Source organism: Clupea harengus, unplaced genomic scaffold, assembly GCF_900700415.2.
Source record: "Clupea harengus unplaced genomic scaffold, Ch_v2.0.2, whole genome shotgun sequence".
Classification (NCBI taxonomy): Eukaryota; Metazoa; Chordata; class Actinopteri; order Clupeiformes; family Clupeidae; genus Clupea; species Clupea harengus.
In genome coordinates this window covers 33,833-46,236 of record NW_024880003.1, presented here as the reverse complement: position 1 = coordinate 46,236, position 12,404 = coordinate 33,833, and the positions used below count along the sequence as shown (strand labels likewise).

The 12,404-nt window shown below is 42.1% G+C and overlaps 1 protein-coding gene across 1 annotated transcript; it reads left to right on the top strand.

The window, feature by feature from the left end:
* Positions 1–231: 231 nt before the first annotated feature.
* LOC122131090 (RNA-binding protein Nova-1-like) lies at positions 232–1,449 on the top strand (the record flags this gene model as incomplete). The annotated part of the gene is made up of 1 exon (XM_042705996.1): positions 232–1,449. A coding segment is annotated over one exon (1,011 nt), but the record flags the coding sequence as incomplete, so codon positions are not given.
* Between the last annotated feature and the right edge of the window lie 10,955 nt (positions 1,450–12,404).

Sequence of the window (12,404 nt, the reverse complement as noted above, 5' to 3'; positions counted from 1 at the left end):
GGCTGAGTTAAGCACAGGCTGTGGAGTGAGTCTAAAGTCAGAGAGATACACTGACTCTGAGATACTATACTGAACAGCGTCTCCATGCCGACCTCTGTTGCATCAGCATTTCTGTCATTGCTGCGTTATAAGCTCCCTTCCCACTGTCCTTGCCCTCTCTCTTCACCTTTACTTCTCAAAGTGTCTCCAACTCCAATGTCTGTTTATCGTTCTTTTTTTTTTTTTTTGCAGGCAAAACTGATTGTGCCCAACAGCACCGCGGGGCTGATCATTGGTAAAGGTGGCGCCACGGTGAAAGCCGTGATGGAGCAGTCAGGTGCCTGGGTTCAGCTCTCCCAGAAGCCCGAGGGCATCAACCTGCAGGAGCGCGTGGTGACGGTGAGCGGGGAGCCCGAGCAGAACCGCAAGGCGGTGGAGATCATCGTGCAGAAGATCCAGGAGGACCCGCAGAGCAGCAGCTGCCTGAACATCAGCTACTCCAACGTGACCGGCCCCGTGGCCAACTCCAACCCCACCGGCTCCCCGTACGCCAACACGGCCGACGTCCTGCCCAACGCAGCAGCCGCCGCCACCGCCTCCACGCTCCTGGGCCAGGCCAGCCTCGCGGGCATGGGCGGCTTTCCTACGACCATGTCTAGTTTCTCCGGCAACGACCTCCTGGCCATCACCTCGGCTCTGAACACCCTGGCCAGCTATGGCTACAACACCAACACCCTAGGGCTCGGCCTCAACCCTGCCGCCGCCTCCGGCGTGCTGGCAGCAGTCGCCGCAAGTGCTAACCCCGCTGCCGCGGCCGCCGCTAACCTGTTAGCTTCCTATGCTAGCGAGGCCTCAGGAGGCCATCCTCCCCCCAGCCTTGGTGGCTTCTCCTTGGGTTCTCTGGCTGCTGCCACTGGGGCGTCCAACGGCTACCTGAATGCGTCCTCCCCTCTGGTGGCGTCATCCCTGCTGGGCACTGAGAAGTTGACGGAGGGTGGCAAGGAGGTGGTGGAGATTGCAGTGCCAGAGAACCTAGTTGGAGCCATCCTGGGCAAGGGTGGCAAAACACTGGTGGAGTATCAGGAGCTGACGGGGGCGCGGATCCAGATCTCCAAAAAGGGGGAGTTCATCCCCGGCACCCGCAACCGGAAAGTAACCATCACGGGATCGCCCGCGGCAACACAGGCCGCCCAGTATCTCATCAGCCAGCGAATCACATACGAGCAAGGCGTCCGCGCCACCAACCCACAGAAGGTGGGCTAAAACAAGACATGAGGAGGAGGCGGAGGAGGACAGCCTGAGGGACACGGAGAGGATCCAGAATGGGAGAAGTAATTTGATATTAGTTTGGTGGACAGGTATTTAAACATGGGGCAATTTGCAATGGGGGAACTTCTCACTTTAGTAAACAAAAAAGGACAAATGAAAAATAGTGAGGGAAGCAAATGATAGTGATGGCGGGGTGGGGGGACAAAAAAAAATGAATGTTTGATATGTGAATATGCTTTTCTGACTGAAACCGACGTTTTTTTTTGTTTTCGTTTTTAAAGTGGTGTTGAGTCCTCTAGGTTGTGTTGGTCTTAACATCTGGTCCCCTTTCACACTGCAGGACCGAGACGCAAGACCACCAGATTTTATCCTTACAATATACAAATCACCAAACGGGAATAATCAGTTTTTCTGTTTTTCAGTTTCCTTTCTTCCTTTTAACAGCTACCATTATGTTTCAGGTATCTGGCTCCCCTCTCTCTCTTTCTGGGGGCTAGCATAGGCCACAGTCTTCAGCCGGTGACAGGTTCTGCTTTCAACCTTGTCAATTATATTTACCTTCAGCATCTCCGGATGCATTCAACTGTACATGGCACAGTGTTGTGTTGTTTACAAGGTTGAGGGATGTTGTGGGAAATGAAGCATTCAAAGTGACTCCGATTGCTTCTCTCATGTGAGCGTGTCCCCTCTCGTGTACAGGGACACCACTCCTTTCAAGTTGATGTGATTTAAGTGATTTCTTATTGAGTCATTGAGATAACATGCGCTATCATTTGCTTGTCAGTATGGTTTTACGCAAATGCTTTTTAGATTTACTTAAAGTAACCTGTGTTGTCAGGTTGACATGAATGTAAAGACTTACTGTTATTTTTTTCTATGTAAGAGGATCAAATGTTGTGTTGGTGTGTAACATAGAGGTTCAATGTAAACTCAGTCACTACTGGTCAGAGACTGTATATGAGGTCACGGGTCCGATGTTCTATGGCAAGGACAGGAATGTAATCACACACATACACACTCACACACACACACACACACTCACTCACACACACACACACACACACACACACATTCTCACACACAAAAGTAAAGACAGCCAAACACATGCAAAGAAACAAGCAAACAGCATACTCAGAAAACAAAAACACATATGGATCCCAATTTTGGTGCTACTAACTCACATTGAATCACAAAAGTAGGGGACTACACTGACACATATTTTTTCTGGGAAATGAGATCACCCAATCCAAGATTGTCAGTGAGCTGGAGAAAAAGACAAGTGTAATTTGAACTGCAACATCTGTTGTGACTGACCTCAAGGACACCAGCGAGACTCACACTTTAAACTTCAGCAATTTAATCTACTAACAATTTAATCTGCTGTGCTCCTGTGTGTGTCGCTGCAACCGCAGACTCACACGACCCCGATCCCAACACGTCCAAACCCTCTTGGAAATGAAACGTGCTTTCCGATGGTAGTTAGTTGTTTTATTTTTTTGTGGCATTTAGCGCTACCGCCTGTGATTGCAGCTCAGGTTGTTCTAACTTGCATTTGAATTGACGAGGGGGGGGGGGGAGGTTGGGTAATCAAAACCGAAGAGAACTTCCAATGTGAATGTAGCACGACACACAAAAGTTTCAGTGCTGAAAAGCAGGTGGAACTCTTATTTAGATTTAACAAAACATATGCACTGTAAGGAGAGAAAAAAGCTCTTTGAATGACCTCCTCTATTCAACAGAGAGAAGGGTCAGGACATTTAGCTGACCATTGTGCACAATGTCTGGTATGTACACCCAGTAGACATACCCAGATTCAAAAAAATCTGTTCAGTTCGTGAAAGCATGTTTTGATGTTGTTGCTGTTGCTGTGGCTAACATTTTAACATATGGCGCATTACTTTGTCGTGGCTCAAATATATTCGTCGACAAGTTGAGCGATTACATCAATTTTCTTGCTGCTACCCATAAGTTCAACTACAAATATCCTCTTCAATTTTATTTACTGTTTTTTTTTTTTTTTTTTTAAGTCACACGATCACTTAGGGAATATGGGATCTTATAAATACATATGTAAAAACAAAACATAACAAAAAAAAAAAATACAGAACATGGGTTCCCACCTCTGAACACACTGTGAATCGGGTGTCCATGCTGTATAAGCAGGCAGGGTTTGACCCATTTGTGGAATGTACTTTACATACATACACACATACAAACACTCACTACATGACGTTAGTGTGTGCATGTTCTTGAGCATACCCCCCAAACAAAGCAATGAGTCAAAAGGACAGCACAACGACGTCACCCCTGGAGCACCTGCTCTGAACCCGACATGATGTTGCACAGTGCGGGGCTGCTAATGTCATCCGTCCGTCGTGCTACGACAGTCAGTCCACTCCACTTCAGTCAGTTAGCAGCTCTCCATTCAAACACTTTCTATTTATGGTGGCATAGCAATTGTCCAAGGCTCATCCCAATCCTGTGTTTTTTTTTTTTTTTTTTTTTTTTTTTAATCTCTCCCCTCCCTTCCTCTCTCTTCCCTTCCAAGTTTTAAAGACATTTATCAACAGCCTTAGTGGCAGGCTGTGTAATCAGCTTTGGGAAGGAGAAGAAGAGAGGCATTCTCTCTACACAAACACGAGAGAGAGTGAAAGACAAAGAGAGAGAGGGAATTGCAAGGAGAGGGAGAGATCCTAGCTAGTTTTTAACATTGTAGCAAATACTCGCTACAACAGCATACAAAAGACCCTCCACATTATCAGGCCTCAGTGATACCGAAACTGCTCCAGAACCTTGCAATGGATCCACATTCCAGGTGCATGGTTCTATGGTACCTTCTGGTTTGGGTGCAAACTTGCAGTTTTCCACCATATAGACTCAAGCACAACCATATTCGAGGGGGTGTGTGTGTCCACGACCATGGACTCATCTCCCTTTGGTGTAAGACACCGCCTCTCTCCATCCCAAACTCTTCCAGAGCAGTCTAGTTTCCAGACCCAGCATGTCGTGAAAAAAAGGGGGTAACGTTAAATGTCAGTTTTTCCCCTTTAGCTACCTCTAATAAACATCTTACACCCACATATACTACTTCCTCTAAATCTCATTCTCGTTCTCCACCCCTCCTCTTAAAAGCCTTTTAGTTGGCATTACTGCCATTTCTGGCCTGTATCTTCTCTCTCCTGTCTGGATTCTTTTCTTTAGTCTCTTGTTTTTTTTCTCTCTCTCTCTGTCTCTCCTGTCTTCTTGATGTTCCAGAGAGTCAAATAATGACGGCTGATACATGGGCTTCAGGGGGCAGAGGTCGTTGGGTCGTAACCCCTGGCAACAGGTCTCAGACTTGAGGCATCAGCCAGATTATCACCACTGACACTGCTGTGATTTACCGTCCACTGGTTCCCAGGAACGGGTGCAGTCCTGGGCAAGACCTTTAGACTTGACGATTCACTTTGGTTCGAGTTAATTCCTGTCGAACCGCTGAATTTGTGATCCAGTCCAGGATGCACATTGATCCTTGCCCAGGATGCCAGCAGATAGGCCTGTCAGAAGCCGTCTTTCAAGTTGTCTTAAACCTGAAGTCGCCACAGTAGTCCTACCTAAAAAAAAAAAATATTGTAAAGACAGAGACTTTTTGTAACAGAGAAATAGTTACTTGAAATCAATACAAGAGTAGAGAAGAAGAGTGTTGTACAGGCAAGGAAGAGTTCCACATGTGAGACAGACTTGATCGTGACCTCAAGCTCAAACAGCTGTCATTGTTGTCGTTTATACAGAATATATCCTATCTCTTGCTCTCTTTCTCTCTGAGAACTGTCTGAGTTCATTTTTTTCTACTGTGGAAACCGTCCTGTCACATGGTCTATGTGTACTTTTAGTGTAGTTAAACAATAGTTTGTAGTCCAAAAATGCAGTCTTGAGCTGTGGATTTCAGTGTGTGAACTATGTTATACTTGTGTGGATGAGGAAAGTGCCAACAAGAGCCTGATTAAGATTAGCTTTTGCAAAATCGTTTTTGTGCATTTAGACTTGCTCATTCTGGAGTGCTGGTGTCCATATCTACGTCATTTTGATGATTTTAGGTCAAACATAAAGAAAATGTAAAGAAATATTGGAAGCAATATTGTAGCATGTTGTCCAGTTTTGTGTTTTTGTTATGTCTGTTGTATGAACCTTTGAATTTACAAACAAATTTTGAATGAATAGGTTTACATGTACTTTTTTTGTAAAACTGTAAGTTAAAAATAATAAAAATGCTGCTATTTGATAAGTGAAATATACAAAATATTTTAGTTTAAAACAAATGTCTGGTCTGTTGATTAGAAAAGTGCTCTTGGTGACAGAAGAGCATGAAACGAGGTGTAACTCTAAGTAACCTAGACGCAGTAATAAAGGTCGACCTGTGCCAAAATAGTACATGCGCAGCTTCTCAAAACAGTAGATGTGTGATAAAACATTAGATGCCAATATGTCCTGTAGATGCATTGATCAAGTGCCAATCAGTCTATATCTTTTAGTTTAAGAGAAAAGATAATCAAACGCATAACTTTAAAAAAAAAACCGAGGCAGACACAGAGCAATGTTAGTGTTGTTTTACCCCATATTTACATAGAGTAAGAATAATGATTGTTTTTTTGATGCATCCATATGGGTTTTCTACACGTGTTGTCCATGCATCCTGTGCATTAGTTTGAATTGTGGCTTTGGCATTCAGAACTGCATTCTTCCTTCATAATGTCTCTATAGGTTGGCATGGGGTAGGCATTAACATACTATAAGTATTCATATTAACCACCATTTATGATCAAGAAAGTGTGTTTTGTGGAGTTAGGTGTTATCTTTTTGCACGTCTCTATTGCATGATATCAAAGTGAACTACAGGGTGGGGAAGGGAATCAAAATAAACAAGAAAAAAGAAAAAAAAATTCTGAAAAAAAAAATAAACCTTTTGAGACGTGTCTGCATGCGTCAATTACGGAGCACCGTTTCATTTCTTTTCTCCATTTCTACACTTCCTTATGTTGTTTTTTTTTACATACCTTTTTCCCCCACACAGCTGGGTGGGAGGGCGCCCATGATGGGTCTATGTGCATGGATCTAAACGTGTAACCATGGCAACCTGGGTCAGAAAATCCTGCAAACTGGCAGATCGTGTTGTGTTGTTTCGGCAGGGTAAAATACAGGGGAGACATGTCGAATGTATGTGTGTACATGTTCTTTATTTTGTCTGCTGGTCTTCTTTGTCATTGTTTAAATCGGTGTATGCATATAAATGTCATTTAAATCAGAGTGAAGGTCACACAAAAAAACTCATTGTACAAACATTCTACAATGTAAAAAAACTCATGGCTGGCAGACGTAATTTGAGTGAATGTGCTGGCACTAATAACCAGTCTGTTGCTAAATGAGATCAGAATAGTTCCAGTTTCACGCCACAGTTACGTGCATTCATCCTGAAGGTCAGTGCCAGTCCATGCCTAATTTCAGCATGAATTTGTTTGGTGTCTGGAGACAACCTTTACTTGGATTGGTGTGGCATATATGCACTTTACCGCCTGCCGAGCCCATTTTGAATAACAATGCCTACCACTCCATGTAAGACGGAGCAGATTGGTCATGAAGATCTCTGTCTTCTTATTTCAATTACCACTATTTGATTTAACTGTCTATCTGTCTATGAGTAATATTTCAGTGTGTGTGTGTGTGTGTGTGTTTGTGTGTGTGTGTGTGTAAGCGTCAGTATGTATATTTGTTTATGTAAGTCTACTGTCTGGAAGGTCGAAAAGAGCTGAGTGAGAATTTTTTCCCCATGCTCTCTCTTCTTACATTCCGTGGAGTAGTAGGCCTTTGTGTTTGTGTCTATGTGTGTGTGCCTATTTCCACACATTTGATTTGTATGCTCAGTTAACACATCCCTGTGAACTTTCGAAACTATTTGATCAATCGCACCTTGAGCGTTAAGGGATAGTTACATTTTGTGGTTGCTGAATTGTAATGTTTAAGCATTGTGCACCTGAAAGGAGAAACTTTTTGCTCTTTAAAATTGTTGTTGAAGTCATTATGGAAAATAATGTGTCACTCAAATGCAACTATCACTCTATGGCCATTTGTAGTGCTCTGATTGACTCTTGCATTGGGTAACAACACTTGCCTCCCCCTGGGAAACAGTCCTATAAATGTGCTAGTGCAAACAGTTAGTTCCCTGGCAACTGCAGAGGAAGCTGTCCCTATTTGAACCACGAATATCGGCATTCTACAATTAAATCAGACAATTCCGACGCCAGATTTCATTATAATTCCATGGCAACTAATTTACTTCTGGATTTACTTAGTGGAATTAATAACTTGATTGTCTTTTTGTGGCCATCTGAATGCACAGCCAGTCTTCCAATATTGCTACAGGATTTTGCAAGATTTCACCTAGTCGCCGCTGCATGCATAACCTGTGTCAGCATGACATGAATGTCTCTCAAGATGTACCTCCACTATGGATGACTGCTGGCATCAGTGATGGCTGTGGCTGTGATTAGGGAAATGTGTCATGACGGAGCATAGATGAGCAGCATAAATTGGTGTTAATTGACATCAACAGGTGTCACAGGTTTCTTGATATAGACTGGAGCTACTGCCCTGCTCTCCTTTCAGAGGGTCCACACAGACAGGGACTAACACTCTCCTGCAAACTCACATTGGCTCTAGTCTAAGGTTCACTGTTGTGCTTCAGTTTTGTGCCCAAATATCTGGTGTTGTTTTAGCGTCTTGCATGTGGCTGAGAACCTGAGCATCACCTTGTGTGCCCACTGGCGGACAGGGCTGTTTACACCAACTGCTGTCTGTGTGGTCTGTGAAACAGAAGGGGTCACGTTTTGCGTTCACCTCATGTCGATCTGAAAATCTCTTTGTGTAGCTGCCATGTTGCGTGGGCAGGACTAGTGAATTTATTCTACTGTAATGAGTTTATTTGACCAGTCAGTCTATATGTGTGTGTCCAAAGTTTTTGTAGCGCTGTCTGGCATTAACAGAATGACCCATATGGTTGTCGTGGTTACCTCCCTCCCTTATCTTTCCCCCTCACATATCTACTGAGTGCCAAACAGAGGCAGGAGCATTCCAGGGTTGTCCATGTCCTTTCTATCTATTTTGATCCTCGAATGTAAAATGTTTATTCCTTTTCAGAAAAAAAGATACACATCAACCAGTTCATGCAAAATGAGTGGGTGTAGATGGCTTAGGCAGGACAGGATTAAGGACAAGCTTATTAACATCAGCTAACATTGGCTCATTTTATCTAACGATGATTATATGCTAAAGCTGCTTTGGAGAACCAGTAAATGCCACATCATTTTGGAAACGGAAACACCTGGCAGCATTGGTTTTTGGTAGGCTCTAAAGTATAACATAACAAAACAAAGCAACACTACCCACGGCTGGCTAATGTTGAACAGTTGTGGCTAATATTGTCAGTGAGGTAAAAGCTTATGTTCATTTAAGTCCACTGTTTGCATGTGCAGGCTAATACTTACCATGAGTGAGATTGTAGTCACATGGTGCTTGTTAAGGTTGATAAAACTGGCTAAAACTACTTTTATCGCTCTTTCTATTCTTCCGTGTCATTGTAAGATGGTTGCCCACAATTCCACTCAATCAGGTCTCTTGGTCACATTTTGTAACACCCTCATAAGGGATGAAAAATGAGCCCTTCTGCTTGAGTTGGGAATGAACGATGTGTCAACGCCTGTCATAGTTTTCCTTTGGTCCATGACCTTTGAACTTTAACTCCAGTGAGCTTCTTTTGACCTTCTGTCATTCATTCAGCCTATTTGGAGTTCTCACACAGACTCCACTGCCAAACTCTGGAAACAAATTTGTGCATTCTTTCTTTCTTTCCATGAATTCTTGTCATGAGACAATTACAGGACTTAAATGCTGACAAAAACAATGAATGAAAAGACAAGGAAAGACTTTTTTCAATGGCAAAATTATTGTTTGTTCATTATCATTATTATCATTGATGTTGGGAATGGAGTCCATTAAAATATTATGAAAATTATGACGTGACTGGCAGCATGAATTCAAATTGTGGTTCATAGATCAACATGAATTGGTACATTTGTAAATGGTAGCCTTACACTGTGGTTGAATACATTTTCCTATACATCAGTGTTTAGGGCAAAACATTCTTTCGGTATGTATGAAAGGGCTTTCTTTTCCCACATTTCATATGTCTCAAATGATGACCCTCTGGAAGCATCTAAACAAGTGCCACCTCACAAAGACTCAGATTTGATGTAACCATATTTGTGTACTGTTCACTAACACACAAATGCCAAAACTCGACCTGCATAATGTATAAATATATATTATACACATATATATATATATATATATAATCTGTTATAGATACTGCCAAAAGGCAGGAAGTCCATAGAATGGAACAATCAGGTATAGGCTTTGAGAGTTGAAGAGGGAAGAAGTAAGTCTGTACTCTATGTTGTATTGAATGTAAAACTGACAGGCCACTGATGCTATAGCTGCCAGTCACGCTCCTTCCACCGGGATACCCTATACAGTAAGTTGTTTATTTTTAACATGTTACATACTGTCAATAAATGAGAGCAGCAGAAACGAACGGGGAATGACTGGAGAGTTTAATGTTTGTCTTTTTTTTATTTTTATTATTATTATATGATTATTATTACTATTGATTTGTTTTAACATCATTGATTATGAGAATCAAAGGGTCGTAAATATTTAATGTGACTGTAGTATTGTGTTTGTAAACAAAAACTATCAGTGAGTTGTGTTTCTTGACCTGTGGATTACCAGTGAAGTCAGCATCTCAGTGTTAATATATTGATTTTTTTAAAGATTATTTTCTGACGGCAACAACGAAGAGTCATTATAAATGTTCATTTTAGCACCACCTGTCTTCTGTTGTCTTATTCCCCTCTTCCATGTACAGCTCTCTCTCTCTCTCTCTCTCTCTCTCTCCCCCTCCCCTCTCTCACCTTCTCTTTCTGTCTTCTGTTTTTGTTTTCTAGTTTGCCACCCTTACAAGATAGTCTAGTCGCATGTAAGAAATTGCTCTTGCAAGTTACACCAGCATAAGTACATTTAATAGCAATCAAACAGTGTGTGTTGTCCAGATATGGGCAAGTTTCTCTCAAAGCACCATTATTTAGTCATCCAGACAGCCGCAGGGAGTGGGTGACACAGAAATTACACTTTTAACTTAATTCCACTCAGGTTCAGATGATTTTGTCCCATGCTACAAGTTTTACTCAACACAGTTAGCTAGCTGCCTCAGCAATCTTGTGTTGTGACAAGTCCCCTTGGCAGAGAACACTTCCCGTCCTAACTGGCACTTCGACTAGTGCGTAACTTGCAATTGCAGCAGTTACATTTCTGCACTTCTTTCTTTCTTTTTTATTTCATTTTGTTATTTCTTATGTAAAGTAGTATTTATTTATTGTTACACCAGGTTCTATTGCTCGTAGCTTGAATATTCTCTCCCTTGTACGTCGCTTTGGACAAAAGCGTCTGCTAAATGACTAAATGTAAATGTAATGTAAATCTCCTAATTCAATCCATTCCCTAATGAGAGATGAGTGAAATGGCCGATATCTTTAGTCCCCCCACCAGCAGACAAGCTTCCACCTACGGGAAAATTGAGCCAAATTTGGCAGTCAGTCTCCGGCTTCTGTCTGGTTTTTGTTTAATTGTCCCTCCAGCTTGAGTATGTCTAATACCTGAAGTACAGGACTTAGTTTTGGTGGTCAAAAATACAAACATCGCTGCACGTAACACATTATGTACTTTTCATGGAACAGTGAACAGAAATTGCCTTCCCCAGTAACCATGAGCATTTCATGTATCTCAAACCTCTTTTCAGAGATTGTTTCTGAGGCCTGGGTTCAGTAAATAAATGCCTGAAACGGAGAAACAAGATGCTTAACATGTGCCATGTGTACAGTTCAGCCTTTTTTCCAGAAATCGGAATTGATGGATGTTTCTAGGTCTTAATGAAATTTTAATGTTTGATTAAAAAAAACCTACATATTGCACTTTAAAGATTCAAGATTTATTTAATTTAATTTATTTAAATGTCATTATTATAACCACCGTTTTCAGTGCACATCATGTCTAACCTTCACTTTCCCAAGCACCAAGCAACACACCCTTCTCTTCCATCCTCGAACTGGCAGATCATCTCAGAACATCTATTATGCGCATGCACGGGGTGGTTCACTGTATGTCTGATCACCAGGTATTCATTCTCCTTGTTTCTAGTCACACTATATATACCAAATGTGTGTGTGTGAAAATCAATACAACCCATTCAAATTCTGACACAATTAGATTCAAGTATTTAGCTGAAACGATAACTCACACGTAGGATGCTTTTATTTTTAATTAGACAGGGGCTTTTAAAGAGATGAATGTCAACCTCCCAGCTATGAGCAAGGTGACGGTGACTTTGGCTAGATCAAAGCCATATCGGATCCACAGTCAGCTGCCTCTCGTTGAAGCAACCATAAAGAAGCCCATCCAACAATGGCCATGTATGCCCATAAGGAACACCATTAATATGTAAAGGAGCAATAGCTCTTTCAGAAGAATTGGGCACTGTTGCCGAATGCAATTTAGGATGAAGGGAGTGTCTCGACGTCCATTCTTTGAGTTAATCCTTTTTCTATCTCTCTCTCTCTCTGAGATGGGGGATAATAAGAGATGCGATGATGATAAAAAATCATGTTGTCAGGGAGACAGGCTCGCCTTGTGGAGTGCTGCTTTTCAGAGGTAGATGTCACTATAGTTGTATTCTTGTCACGATTCCATTGCTCTTCCTATTGAGCCACTGCAACTCAATCCCCCTCAGCACAGAACCACGGCAACCCAGGGCAGTGGCAGCAAATCTGCACGGATGTTTTCCCTCCTTCTTTTTTCACCCAAATGAGGTTGACACATTATGTGAAAAGCTTGAAATGGACCTGATTCTTGCCTGCTGTTCATAAACATCCCTAAGTTCTCTGTCTGGGCAAAATGTTCTGTCATGTCAATGGTACTGAGACCGATTGAAGGGAAGATGAGAGGTTGATGGATAACTAGCTGGATGGATTGGCATAATTACAGTTAAATTAACTTTAAAATGAGTAAATAAA